Source organism: Mangifera indica, chromosome 9 (genome assembly GCF_011075055.1).
Source record: "Mangifera indica cultivar Alphonso chromosome 9, CATAS_Mindica_2.1, whole genome shotgun sequence".
In the NCBI taxonomy this organism is placed as follows: domain Eukaryota; kingdom Viridiplantae; phylum Streptophyta; class Magnoliopsida; order Sapindales; family Anacardiaceae; genus Mangifera; species Mangifera indica.
The window spans coordinates 1,126,652-1,139,276 of record NC_058145.1 but is presented as its reverse complement, the minus strand read 5'-3'; the positions used below and the strand labels follow the sequence as shown (position 1 = coordinate 1,139,276).

The 12,625-nt window shown below is 32.9% G+C and overlaps 2 protein-coding genes across 2 annotated transcripts; both read left to right on the top strand.

Annotated features, from left to right (window-relative positions):
• The first annotated feature begins 3,794 nt into the window (after positions 1–3,794).
• Positions 3,795–4,829, top strand: LOC123224805 (heavy metal-associated isoprenylated plant protein 39-like). Its single transcript, XM_044648530.1, has 3 exons — positions 3,795–3,992; positions 4,092–4,167; positions 4,251–4,829. The coding sequence occupies exons 1-3, from the start codon at positions 3,987–3,989 to the stop codon at positions 4,559–4,561; spliced, it is 393 nt and encodes a 130-aa protein (XP_044504465.1). The 5' UTR covers positions 3,795–3,986; the 3' UTR covers positions 4,562–4,829.
• A 5,663-nt stretch (positions 4,830–10,492) lies between these two features.
• On the top strand, positions 10,493–11,269 carry LOC123225641. The gene has a single exon (XM_044649739.1). It carries the CDS (start codon positions 10,493–10,495, stop codon positions 11,267–11,269), a length of 777 nt encoding a protein of 258 aa, XP_044505674.1.
• The last annotated feature ends 1,356 nt before the right edge of the window (positions 11,270–12,625 follow it).

Sequence of the window (12,625 nt, the reverse complement as noted above, 5' to 3'; positions counted from 1 at the left end):
ACTCATATAATTTTCGTACTTTTTTTTCATTTACGTATTTATTAACTAAGCACATGACTCATTTGAAAGGTAATATTGTAGTAATATAATTATTTAATTAATATATTAAGAAAAATAAAAAAAATTATTTACTCGAAAAAACATTTCTATGGAGGTCCAATCCATCTTGACCAACAATCAATCATAAGATCAAATAATTCCAGGACATGGGTAGGTTAGGTATATTGGTTGAGATTGTGAAAAAATCTTCGTATAGTAAGATATATATCCTAAATTTTTTACGATAATTTCTTATCATTTTTTTATGACAATATTTTTGATATTGTAATTTTCTTTTAAAAATAGATTAGGAATAAATTTATAAAATTATAATTGTTTGTTATTATTCTCACGACTTCTATAAATATAGAAGACTAATGAGAAAGATAGACAAAGACATACATAAACGCATAGATAAGAAGCTAATAAATGACTCATAAATATATATATCATCTTTCATATTCATCCTCAATATAGAACTCATCATCTAATAGTAGAGTTAAATTCGAACTAAATTTATTTGAATTTAATTTAAATAAATTTGAAACAAACTTAGCTTAAACAAATTTAAATTTGAAAGTTTAATATTTTCGAACTCGAGTTTTAAGGATGTTCGGTTTGTCAAGCTTGCAAATATAAAAAAATTGATATAAAATAACAGTATTTTAATTAATATGCATTAAAACGACGTCGTTTTAATAACAAACTCGCGACAAGCTCTTTTGAAATGAATTCAAACTTGAGTTTGATTCATTCAAATTAAATCGAGTTTGAGTTAGATATTTTGATCATTAGGTCGAGAATGTTAAAATCATGTATCATATTTTTTTAATTTTTGCTTTATTCTGATATGTCTATATCTACATTATTGTAGACGTTGAAATTTCATTAAATTCTAATTATTACTATTATAATCTGACTTATTCAAACGTCAAAATTATATACTTTAGTTGATGACAATTTATCGCAAATTTCCTCCAACATATTTCCAACACATAATTTTTTTATTGCTTAGGTACCCTTAGTTTTTGACACTCAAATTAACCCTTATGGGTGAGTTTTATCACCATTTTCCCTGGCTTGCCTTTTGATGAGCACTAAACAACTTTTCTCTTTAATATCATCTCATGACATGCCAACACATCATGGATACGGAGTGATGAGGATCATAGAAAGTGGATGTAGTGTTCTTTGTTTGCTTTTTCTTTTCTCCATCCCTCTAAAGGTTGAAGTGGCTAGTGTTATGTTCAACCGAGCCTCAATTTGAGATTCCTTTAAAAGATTTAGTTCGAATAACTTAGATCAAATTTTGGTACCCAATCCATCTAAAGGTTGAGTGGCTAGTGTCATTTGATTTGATATCAAATTCGAGTTTGAGCAACTTAGATCAAATTTAGTCTTAAAGTGGCCTTCGTTACTGGTATCCATTCATATGTTGACATATAATTTTTGCATCCAATTTAGTATTTACAACAAAGTACGCATAACATTGTTCAGTACAAAATTTAAAAGTAAAGAATATCACATAATTTGCTTTTCACAATTAAAAATAATTTTGATCATACTCTTTTGTAGGGTTGAATTTAAATTGAACTGATTTCGGTTTGAATGAACTAGAGTCAAAATAAAGTGTCAGTTTGAGAGTTTGTCAATGTTGTTGCATCGAAGCTCGTCTTAGTGGTGATTCTTTTCTTTTTCTGTTACTTTTTTTTCTCCTACAAATTTTCTTCCTTGGTAATTCTTCTTCTTCTTTGAGGATTATTTTTCTTCATTTTTGGCAACTTTTCTTCTTTGTTCTTATGATTCTTTTTTATCTTCTTCAATGCTCATCATCTTCTTATTTGACATTAATGTTTATCAACAGATGGAGTCAAATATAATCTTAAATTGACCGTTATGATTTCAATTCAAACTCGAATTAACTTTTACTCAAATTCAATTCAACTTTTAGTTTAAGTTGAAATAATATAACTTTTTAGAGCAAAAGTCATATCTAGTTTTGTAGGGAAATATTCAGTGTCAAAAATCATTATTAGACTCTATATATATATTCATGACTTCTTAAATTTTCCTTTCAAAATTTCTTCAAACTAAATATAACTTACTAACACTTGACTTATATGATACAAAAGTAAAATTAGATATTTCACCTGTTTAATATAGTCGATTCTAACCCAAATGAGTAGTTTGACTCAAGTAACATTTCTTCTTTACTAAAATTAAAAATACCAACAAAAAATGGAATTTCCATATCCAATTGTTAGTAAAGAATGAATATCTAAAAAGTAAGTTGCAAATTTAGATGACTAGAATTTATCTGATATTACTTCACTTACTGTAATCCTAATTTTCAATGAATTTAGCGGTGAAAAAATGTTGAAAGAATCAAAATATTTATGTATATTCTACTCCATATAGGTAGGCATTGCTCTCATGCATGAAACCCTATGTGAAAAAGAGACAAGATCATCCTTACGCGAACTCTAGAGAGTTGAAGTCGCTCTCTTGATATATCTGATGCAAAACGAAATCAATAACCTTAAGCCATATAGGATAGTTTTTGCTTGGCCAGACTTGTAAACCTATGACATTATTTAATGATTGATTGCAGTCAACTATAAATGTTGATATAAGTGGATATAAGTGACCCTTAACATTTACTAAGATAGAGTTGTCAACCAAGACAAACGAACCAGTTTGGCTTGTTCAAGTCTAGATTCATAAAAAGATTTTAAGCTTAGACTTTTTATTTAGGCCTACTTTATTAAAATATCTTCGAGGAAGTAGATAACATGTATATAATAATATATACAAGCCTTTTCTTCAAAAAGTAGGCCAAAGGACTATTTCCTACTCAAGTTTTAGCTCAATATAAAAAATACACCCGTAATAATTCAAAAACCCAAATATCCATCTATAAACTAATTTCTCTTAAAATCTTTTGTTAGATATAAGGATAAAATCGTTATTTTATCACTAAACCCTAAAATACTAAAAATCTATATCATTTTACTTTTATAGTAACAATTTACCCTTAAGATTAAATTTTAAAAAGTTATTATTTCCCCCTTAGGGCTTGAAAATCTTTTCCAGCCAACAAATCCAATGAGTTGTCAGTGGTCGAAACAACAGGAAGACAGTATTTGAACGACAAAGCATCATTCATCGTCTAGATGTCGAAGGACAACAATGAAGTGTCATCTCCAAATCGATGACGCTTCTCAACGATGAAACATCGTTGATCTAGATGACACTTCATCGAGAAGCATCATTGATCTAGACGACGCTTCTCAATGGAGAAGCGTCTTTCATATTAACAATGGTTCTCAACAAAGCGTCCTCTAGATCAACGACACTTTGTCATCCAGACATCATCCTCTTATTATTCCACTTATCGTTGACTCGTTGGGTTTGTTGGCTGGAAAAGATTTTCGAACCTTAAATGAGAAATAATAACTTTTTAAAACTTACTTTTAGAAAAAAATTGTTAATTTTTTAAATTATAAAGGAAAAATGATATGAATTTTTAGGATTTTAAGATTTAATAATAAAATAACATTTTACTATTATCTTTAATAAAAAATTTCAATATAAATTAACTAATAAATAAATATTTAAGTTTTTAAACCACCTGAAATAAGTTTTTGAGATTCCATTAAAACATACGCGAGAAAAAATCTTTTGGCCCAAAAAGTATATTGGATCCGATGTAGTTCTGCTTCCTCGTTGCTATATTGGCCCATAAAATATTGTCCTGCTTGACCCGAGTAGACTCAGCTGACTATTTTTAAGATAAATTATAAGCTACGCTTCACACGATCCATTAAGCTTCTCTAGACGGTTCTCCTTGTCGTCTTCTTCTCCTTCTTCTTCATCTTCCTATTCAAACATACTTCTTATCCTTTTCACCTTCAGAATTCCGATCTGGGTCTCTGAAGACAATACAAATGAAGGTGGGTATTTTCTTTGTGCTTCTGTTTCTCTGTCTTTTGGTCACAGGCTCTGGTTTCTGTAAGATCCCTAATCGTATTCGATCTTGTTTTTAATCACAGAAAGCAGTGTTGAAATTGGAACTAGACGATGACAAAGTCAAGAAAAAAGCCATGAAGACAGTCTCTGGCCTTTCAGGTATCGGATTTAAACTTTTTCTTTACTTTCTTTTAATCTGTACTGTATAAACCAGAGGCGAAAATTGACCAACATGAAAACAGGGGTTGAATCAATCGCCATGGATATGAAGGACAAGAAATTGACAGTGATTGGAGATATTGATCCGGTGAGTATAGTGAGCAAACTGAGGAAGCTATGTCAAACAGAGATAGTATCAGTTGGACCTGCAAAAGAGCCAGAGAAGAAGAAAGAAGAGCCCAAGAAAGAAGAGCAAAAGAAGGCAGATGATAGCAAGAAAAAAGATGATGTAGCTGAACTTGCCAAGCTCTACAAGGCCTATAATCCTTACATGACTGCAAATTACCATGTGAGAAGTGCAGAGGAAGATCCCAACGCCTGTATTATCGGCTAAGAGTAATACTACAGGTATTTACTTTGAGTATATAAATAGGTACATATTTGGGTATCATCATATGGTTTGATGTTATCTTATTTTTAATTCAATATCACGGTATTTATATCTGTCAAATTCTGGAGTCCTGGAAGAGTCAGAATTAGAATATGCAGAAGAGCCTGTGTTGAGGCTCGTATGTACAGTAGGCAGGCAATCTGGATTGTGCTTGTTTCTTGTTTTTTAGGGTGGATTTGGAATAAATGAGTCAAAATTTTCTTGGCGATGAGTTCATTCAGTGAATATGTGATTAGAAGAATATGCCTTTTCTTGTCCTCTGTATAAATTTTTTATTAAATTTTTATGAATAAATTATACTATAACTAGGTTTTTATATAAAATTTTATTAGATTCAGGTTCGAAGACTTTGGCCTTCCAGCTCTCGCCTGTTACCCTTTTACCCTTGCCCATTACCCAGTTAGCAGGACCCTGTAAGTAACTAAGTTTGTATATGGGTTGAATCAGTTTGATCGTAATTCGATATTTGGCTCAAAATGAACCAAACTCTGGTTAGAGTGGCATCTACAGTTTGAGTATAGCCGGCTCAAATCCAATAAGTCATTGACAAATTTATTTTCTTTTATGATTATTCTTTTCATTCTCTTCAGTGTTTTTTGATGATTTTTCCAATGACCTTATTGTTAGTTTGAATGAGCTTCAATTAACCTTTGTTTAAACTTGATTTGAATCTACCACTATCCATAAGGAGCCCTTGCCTCCTTGACCTTTACGAAGATATAACATAATGAGACTCAACACTCCCAACAAATTCATATTTTCTTCTTCAAAAATTACTTTTAATATGGGGTTAAAGGCAATAGAATTTAGACAAATGGGTGATAAATGATGGCATGTTCAGTCTCTTTCAAGTTATTTTATTTTAGATACTTGAAGATCTGAGGTTAAGTCACTCCAGCTAAATTACATGCAAGAAGCCGACCCAAGCAATAACAAACAAACTGCTTTCAAACAAGGTAAAAGAAATGGCCGTCTTCTTTGTAAAATTGAACTTGACTTCTTCTCTTTTATAAAATTTCAAGTATTTAGTCTGACATGAAATATACTTATCCTGAATCTAAGGTATTTTATTCTATAGTGGTATTAGAGATATGCACCTTTAATCTCAGTTGACATCACTCTTTGGGAAATTGGCACGACGGTTGGACTGGTCTAGGTTTGCCCTAAAACCGTGTGAAGGTGAATCGTAGTGGAGTCGTTGGAATCTTAACAATTTACTTTTTTTGTTTGGAAGTTTTGGGTCTTAGCCTTTGCTTAAATTGGGAAGAATTAGGACTTGAACACAACACTTTCATAGGGGTGGATACGAACTAGATTGGGTCTAAATACCTTTTAGTTCTTATTCAGTTCAAATAGAAAATGATTTGGTTTGATTTTGTTGAGTCAAAATTAGGTCTGGTTCAAGTTTGACTTGAATGAAAAATTGTTCAACTTTATGCGGATTGAATTTGACTTGATTTCGTAGCTCAAATTAATAGTTCAATTTTATACTTTGGTTTGGTTCCAATTCATGGTTGTAATTGATGGGTTGGATTTATGGTTTGAGTTCATGATTCATTAATAAAACAATATCGTTTTACCTAAATAATATTCAAAATTAATAATTTGAGTCAAACTAAACTACGAATTTGAATCACCAATTTGAACTATGAATTTGAGTCATAAATTTGAGTTAATTGAGATACAAATTTGAATTAAATCGAACTGAATATCTGTTAGCGTAAGTTCAATTTGGTTTAAAAAACGAGTCAAATCTTTCAATTTAAATTCGAATTAAGTGAGTTCAAATCTAGCTAAATTAAGTTGAGTTGGCTTTTGAGTTTGAATCGATTTGGATCATATCTAGTCCTACATCTTTGGTTGATATAGTGTTCTTATGTGAGCAATCAAGTTCATTTTTATTTAAAAACAATTTGAATGTTATATTTAATGATTAATTATGTAAAATTGTTTTAAATATTATTTTAATATTTGTTTAAACGGTTGATCGACCAACCCTTCAATTGTGAGTTGAATCAAACCATTATCTTCAACTAATCAATGACTAGTTCCGTCATGGAAACAATTAAGTGTACAGTTATACACAATCACATGGTAACTGAATATATCGGGAAATTGGTGAATGCAAAAGACAATGAGATCAGAGATTGTAACTCTGATTTTATTTATCTTACCGAGAAGAAAACAATATACACATTCTCTGTTATAATCAGACTGCTCAACCATCCAAACCAGTAAACGATCGGAAATTTCAGTTATTCGAGAAGTCAGAAGCCTCCCTTCTACCAGTCCACACCCGGTAGGTCCATGTGGCATTCTGTGTGCCACGGGCATTTTTCGTGATGGCTGCTGTGTTAACAGTTACGTGAAGATAAAGGACTCTGACGATAGGAAGAAAGTGGGGATGCCACAGGAGTTCTCCATTGACGAGATGCAAACTTGGCACCAGGAGATGATATTTGAGAAGCCGGCAATGGCATATTGATTCTGATTCTGCAAGAGTGAAATCTACTTAGGTAATAGCATGAACAATGATAAGGTCAATAACACAATAGCCAAATCCGCAGAATTAAAAAAAAAACAAAAAAATGCTGTTACCTGCTGTGGACATCAACGTATTCATCTGTCTCATCAAATATTTCCTCCTGCAAAAAGAAAATTATATGAGCATCAGAAGTAGGACTGCACTTGTTCTGAGCTAGTGTGGTTCCAATTAACATTTAGTTCTATTTAAGTAAAATTAGAATTGAAGTTTCAGTTTAATATCTTAATTTAAAATTAAAGTTTTAGTTTAATAACTTAATTTGAATTTGACTCGAATCTTCTTCTAACAATATTATTTGTTATGTTAGTAACACAATTTATTATATTGATAGTATTATTTATCCAACCAACAATCTTACAACAACCTCTTTAACCATCATAAATTAATTTGAATTTGGTTCAAACTGATTATAATAGGTTTGAGTCATATCGAGCCACCCATGTTTAGGCTTAGCTCGATTTAAATCCAATTTAAATTAAAAAATCATATTTGTAGTAACAAATTGATATACAAACACAAACCAGGGGGGAAGTTGGTCAGTTGTGTTGAAATTGTTAGAGTTGAAATAGTCTTTAGCTTTGTTTCAGTTTGTCACCTGGAGATTTGAATAATCTTTGTTCCTTAGGAATAAATTATTTTTTTAATCAATTACCACGTTAATAGGCATGTAAAACGTGGGTTGTACTTTATTTCTGTTACTCTTGTAGGGTTATATATATATATAGCTAGGGCTGGATTCGAGGCAAGCTTTTTTAGGCTCGAAACGAGCTTAGCTCGAACGAGCCCAAAACGAGCCTGTTGTAAGCGAACGCGAACACGAACACGAGCCGAAACAAAAATCAAGAAACGAACGCAAGCTCGAACCCGAACAGAGGAATGCTCGGCTCGGCTGGCTCGGCGAGCCAAGTTGAGCTCGTTATTAATATTGTTGGCTGGAGCCTGGAGCCTGGCGGTATTAATTTATATATGGCTTCTTCTGCGTTGACTTTGTATTTTGCAGCAGTTATATAAAAAAGTTTGTTTTGCTTTGCTGGCTTCTCTTAAACTTAAAATAAAAAACGTTGTCGTTTGGAAATTGGAAGCAATCAAAGAAACTAAAGCAACAAACCTAATATTTTTTCTGCCGTTCTTCATTCTTCTCTGCCGAAAATATTAGTTGAAACTAAAATACGCCGACAAAGTTTTCCATTCCACCTTTCTTCTCTGCTGTTCAGCCGCCGACAAGGTTTTCCACCTTTCTTCTCTGCTGTTCAGCCGCGGACAAGGTTTTTCACCTTTCTTCTCTGCTGTTCAGCCGCCGACAGTAATTTTGTGCATAAGTTGACACTTTGAGCATTAATATAATTGCCTGAGATAACTAGGAAAAGCATAATAGTGAAATCGCAATTTCTTAAACGAATATATTATGGATCTCCTTGATTTTTAAATGTTATGAAACCTCAATGGTTTCAGGAAATTTGTCTGAGTTCTAATCACTAAGATGCTTCAGAAATGTTGAACCCATAGTAATAATTGTATCTATTTTATGTCTCATGTAATTTCTTTCTAGTTAATGAGTCCCATTTTTAACTCAAGGCAATATTTCTTATTGATAATTTGATATGTGTTAAGAGTGTCATTTAAAACCCCACTTAGGAGTGTGCTTAGATTTGGACTAAGAAAGTGCCTTTATTGTTGCAACTGAAGCCATCTAAAATGCCCATGGAAGGCAAAAATTTCTACCCCTTCTCTTACTCAAAGCACTAAGAACTGAAGCCATCTTGAATGATTTATGAATGTTTTATTGGTTGTGGTATGCAACATTCCAAGGATGCCTATGGGCTATTCTGCATTCATAAAGTTAGTGTTTCTGAAAGGAGGGGAACAAGACTGCTGCTTTTTGAAATTGTATGCTGACTGAAATGTCATCTATATGGTGAGGAATAGAAGGATTTTCCATGACTCTTGTATGGAGTATGCAAACTTATAATGAGATGGGCATCAATTTCAAGTAAATTGAAGGGATGCTGTTTTTCCTACCCCACAACTGGGAGGTTTCATGAATTAACTGTGCTGTCTCTTTGTTGGCTGATTTTTTGTTGAATGGACTTCTTGTTCACCTTTTATGACTGTAATGATTCAGAACCAAAAAGCTTTGTTTAATTTTACTTTATTTATTTTAGCATATATTTTTAATGGATATTAAGTTACTTTTTCGCATATTTTTCCTCTTCTATCATTGCACTTGAATTTCTCTCTTGCTGTCTCTATTTCTTATTTTTATCTCTCCTACTTTACTTTTATGCTATGACATGTACCCTTCTTACTTTCTATCAATGAACAAGTGTTGTATTTGATTTCTCTAATTTTTTGGATCAAGTTACAAAGCATATCATAAGTCTGGATGCACATGTGCTTGTGTTCATATTGACTTGAGAAAATTCCCATTTAACTCACATATATGTGTACTTAGCAGATATATATATATGTCTTTCATTTTCTTATTTTTTATTGTTGCCATTTGCTTCCAAGCATGTCATATAACATCAATAATGATTTGAACATTTATGTTTGTTATATCTTTCTCTATATGGGTTAATATTACAGTAATTCTAATATTAAATTTTATTTTTTCAATCTTTTGTGTTCAAATTTACATTCCGATCTCTTTTGCTGCCATATATAAATGGAGATATATGTATTGTAGTTGGAGAGCAGCAACTTGGTCTAGCTGAAAAAGGAGATTGCAGAGAAAAGTCAGCAGCTGAGGTAGGAGTTGGTCTGTGTTTTCATTAGTGGTTGTAATGAGCATACTGAAACTTAACCCCATCTATGTATGTGAAATTACAAAAATGTATTCATTATGAAATTGCTTCTATGGCTGTTTAATCTTTTCTATTTTTTTGTTTCACTGAAAATATTTGCTCCTATGATAAATTTATATGTATTTTAACTGCTGACGAGCCTAGAATACGAGCCCAAACCCGAGCCGAGCGAACTCGAGCTATTAGAGACGAGCCCGAGTTAGGTGCGAGCCGAGCACGAACACTTAAATTATAAAGCGAGCCAAACACGAACATAAGTTTTGACGAGCTCGGCGAGCCCGAAGCAAGCCAAAAACTGAGCTAATTAAAAACGAGCCGAAAACGAGCTAAACAGTGTTCGGGCTCGGTTCGGCTCGTATTCACCCCTATATATAGCCACATAAGTAGTTTAATAAACGGAGTTCTTCTAACTTTTACTTTTATTTAACATATAAAATTCTTAACAAGTGGTATCAGAGCCACATCATATGAACCTGACTGAAAACTAAGGAGTAACAGTCTTCTACAGTGTTCAGTGGTGAGAATATGACGACTGAGAGTGGATTTGTGCAACCAGTAATCTCGAAATTTGATGGGCATTACGATCACTGGTGTATGCTCACGGAAAATTTTATGCAATCAAAAGAATATTGGAATATAATAGAAGATGAGATTCTTGTAGCAGTAGAAGGAGTTCAACTTAGTGAAGCGCAAAAGAAGGCAATTGATGATGCAAGATTGAAAGATATGAAGGCGAAGAATTATCTCTTCCAAGCCATAGATAGATCAATTTTAGAAACCGTCTTGAACAAAGATACAACTAAAAGCATTTGGGACTCCTTGAAGAAAAAGCATCAAGGGACAACACGAGTGCAGCGAGCACAACGACAAGCTCTTCAAAAGGAGTTTGAGATGCTAAGCATGAAGGAGGGAGAATCTGTAAATGAGTATTTTGCTTGCACTCTTACTATAGTCAACCAGCTGAGAGTCACTAAGGCAAAGATGGATGATGTAGTAGTCATCAAGAAGATACTAAGATCCATGTCATCCAAGTTCGTTTACGTGGTGTGTTCTATTGAGGAGTCAAATGATTTGGATGTTTTTACCATTGATGAATTACAAAGTAGCCTTCTAGTACATGAGCAACGTATGAAATCTCATGTTGTGGAAGAGCAAACATTGAAGGTTACTTTTGGAAAGTCTTTAGGAGGAAAAGGAAGAGTGCGTGACGGAATGCGAGGACGAGGAAGAGGTGGAGGTAGGCGTAATTTTGATAAATCTACTATTGACTGTTATCACTGTCATAAGCTTGAACACTTTTAATATGAATGTCCAAAGAAGGAATTTGATACAAAAGCAAACTATGTGGAGAGTGGTGAAGAAATGTTATTGATGGCGTACGTGAATGATAAAGAAGTCAGCAAAGAAGAATTGTGGTTTTTAGACTCTGGATGCAATAATCATATATGTGGCAAGCAGAAGTTTTTTTTGATCTTGATGAAAATTCCATAGAGAAAGTGAAATTAGGAGATAATTCAAGCATGAATGTGATGGGGAAAAGTAATGTGCAAATGTTGGTAAATGGTTTTATTCAAATCATTACAGGTGTATTTTATGTTCTAGGATTAAAAAACAGCTTGTTAAGCATTGGTTAGTTAGCTGAGAAGGGACTTGAAATCCTTATACAACGAGGAGCATGCAAAATTTATCATCCTGAGAAAGGGCTAATTATGGAGATTGCAATATCCTCGAATCGAATGTTCAAGTTGTTTACTGTAACACAACTAAAGGAGGAAGCTTCCTTTAATTCTTTCATGGAAGATCCAACTCGACTTTGGCACTACAGATATGGTCATCTAAGCTTCAATGGTTTGAACACTTTTCAACTAAAAGGAATAGTGAGAGGACTGCCGTGTTTTGACATTTCATCAAAAGTATGTGAAGATTGATTGGTAGGCAAACAACGGAGAAATCCATTTCCTCAAGAAAGTACATAGAGAGCTTCTCAAATTCTTGAACTAGTGTATGTCGATATATGTGAACGAATCAACCCTATATCCAGTAGCAACAAAAGGTACATGATTAGTTTCATTGATGATTATAGTCATAAAGTTTGGGTAATTAGAAACATTTATTACTTTCAAAAAATATAATAATCGAATTGAAAAAGAGAGCGGTTTAACTATAAAAGGTCTTCATACTGATCATGGGGGTGAGTTCACATCATTTGAATTCACTAATTTCTACAGCAAGAATGGTATTCCAAGACAATTAACAGTTATATACACCCCTCAACAAAATGTTTAGTAGAGTGGAAGAATTGAACAATCATGAATGTGGTTCGAAGCATGCTTTTGGGAAAGAAGATTCCCAAAACATTCTAGGCTAAAGCTGTTAATTGAATAGTTCATATACTCAATAAGAGTCCAACACTTGTTGTGGAGAACAAAACTCTAGAAAAAACTTGGAATGGATTCAAACCATCAGTGGCTTACTTCAGAGTGTTTCGGTGTATATCTCATGTTCATATTCCTGATTGCAAAAGGACAAAGCTTGATGACGAGAGTGTAAAATGTGTATTTCTTGGAGTTCGTGAGGAGTCCAAAGCATATAGATTATATGATCTTATCTCTCAGAAGATTATAATAAGTAGAGATGTGGTGTTTGAAGAAGACAACA

Coding starts and splice junctions, on each gene's coding strand:
- LOC123224805 (XM_044648530.1), top strand. Junction 4,168..4,250: donor GACAGTCTCTGGCCTTTCAG/GTATCGGATTTA, acceptor ACATGAAAACAG/GGGTTGAATCAATCGCCATG.
- LOC123225641 (XM_044649739.1), top strand. CDS start 10,493: ATGACGACTGAGAGTGGATTTGTGCAACCAGTAATCTCGAAATTTGAT.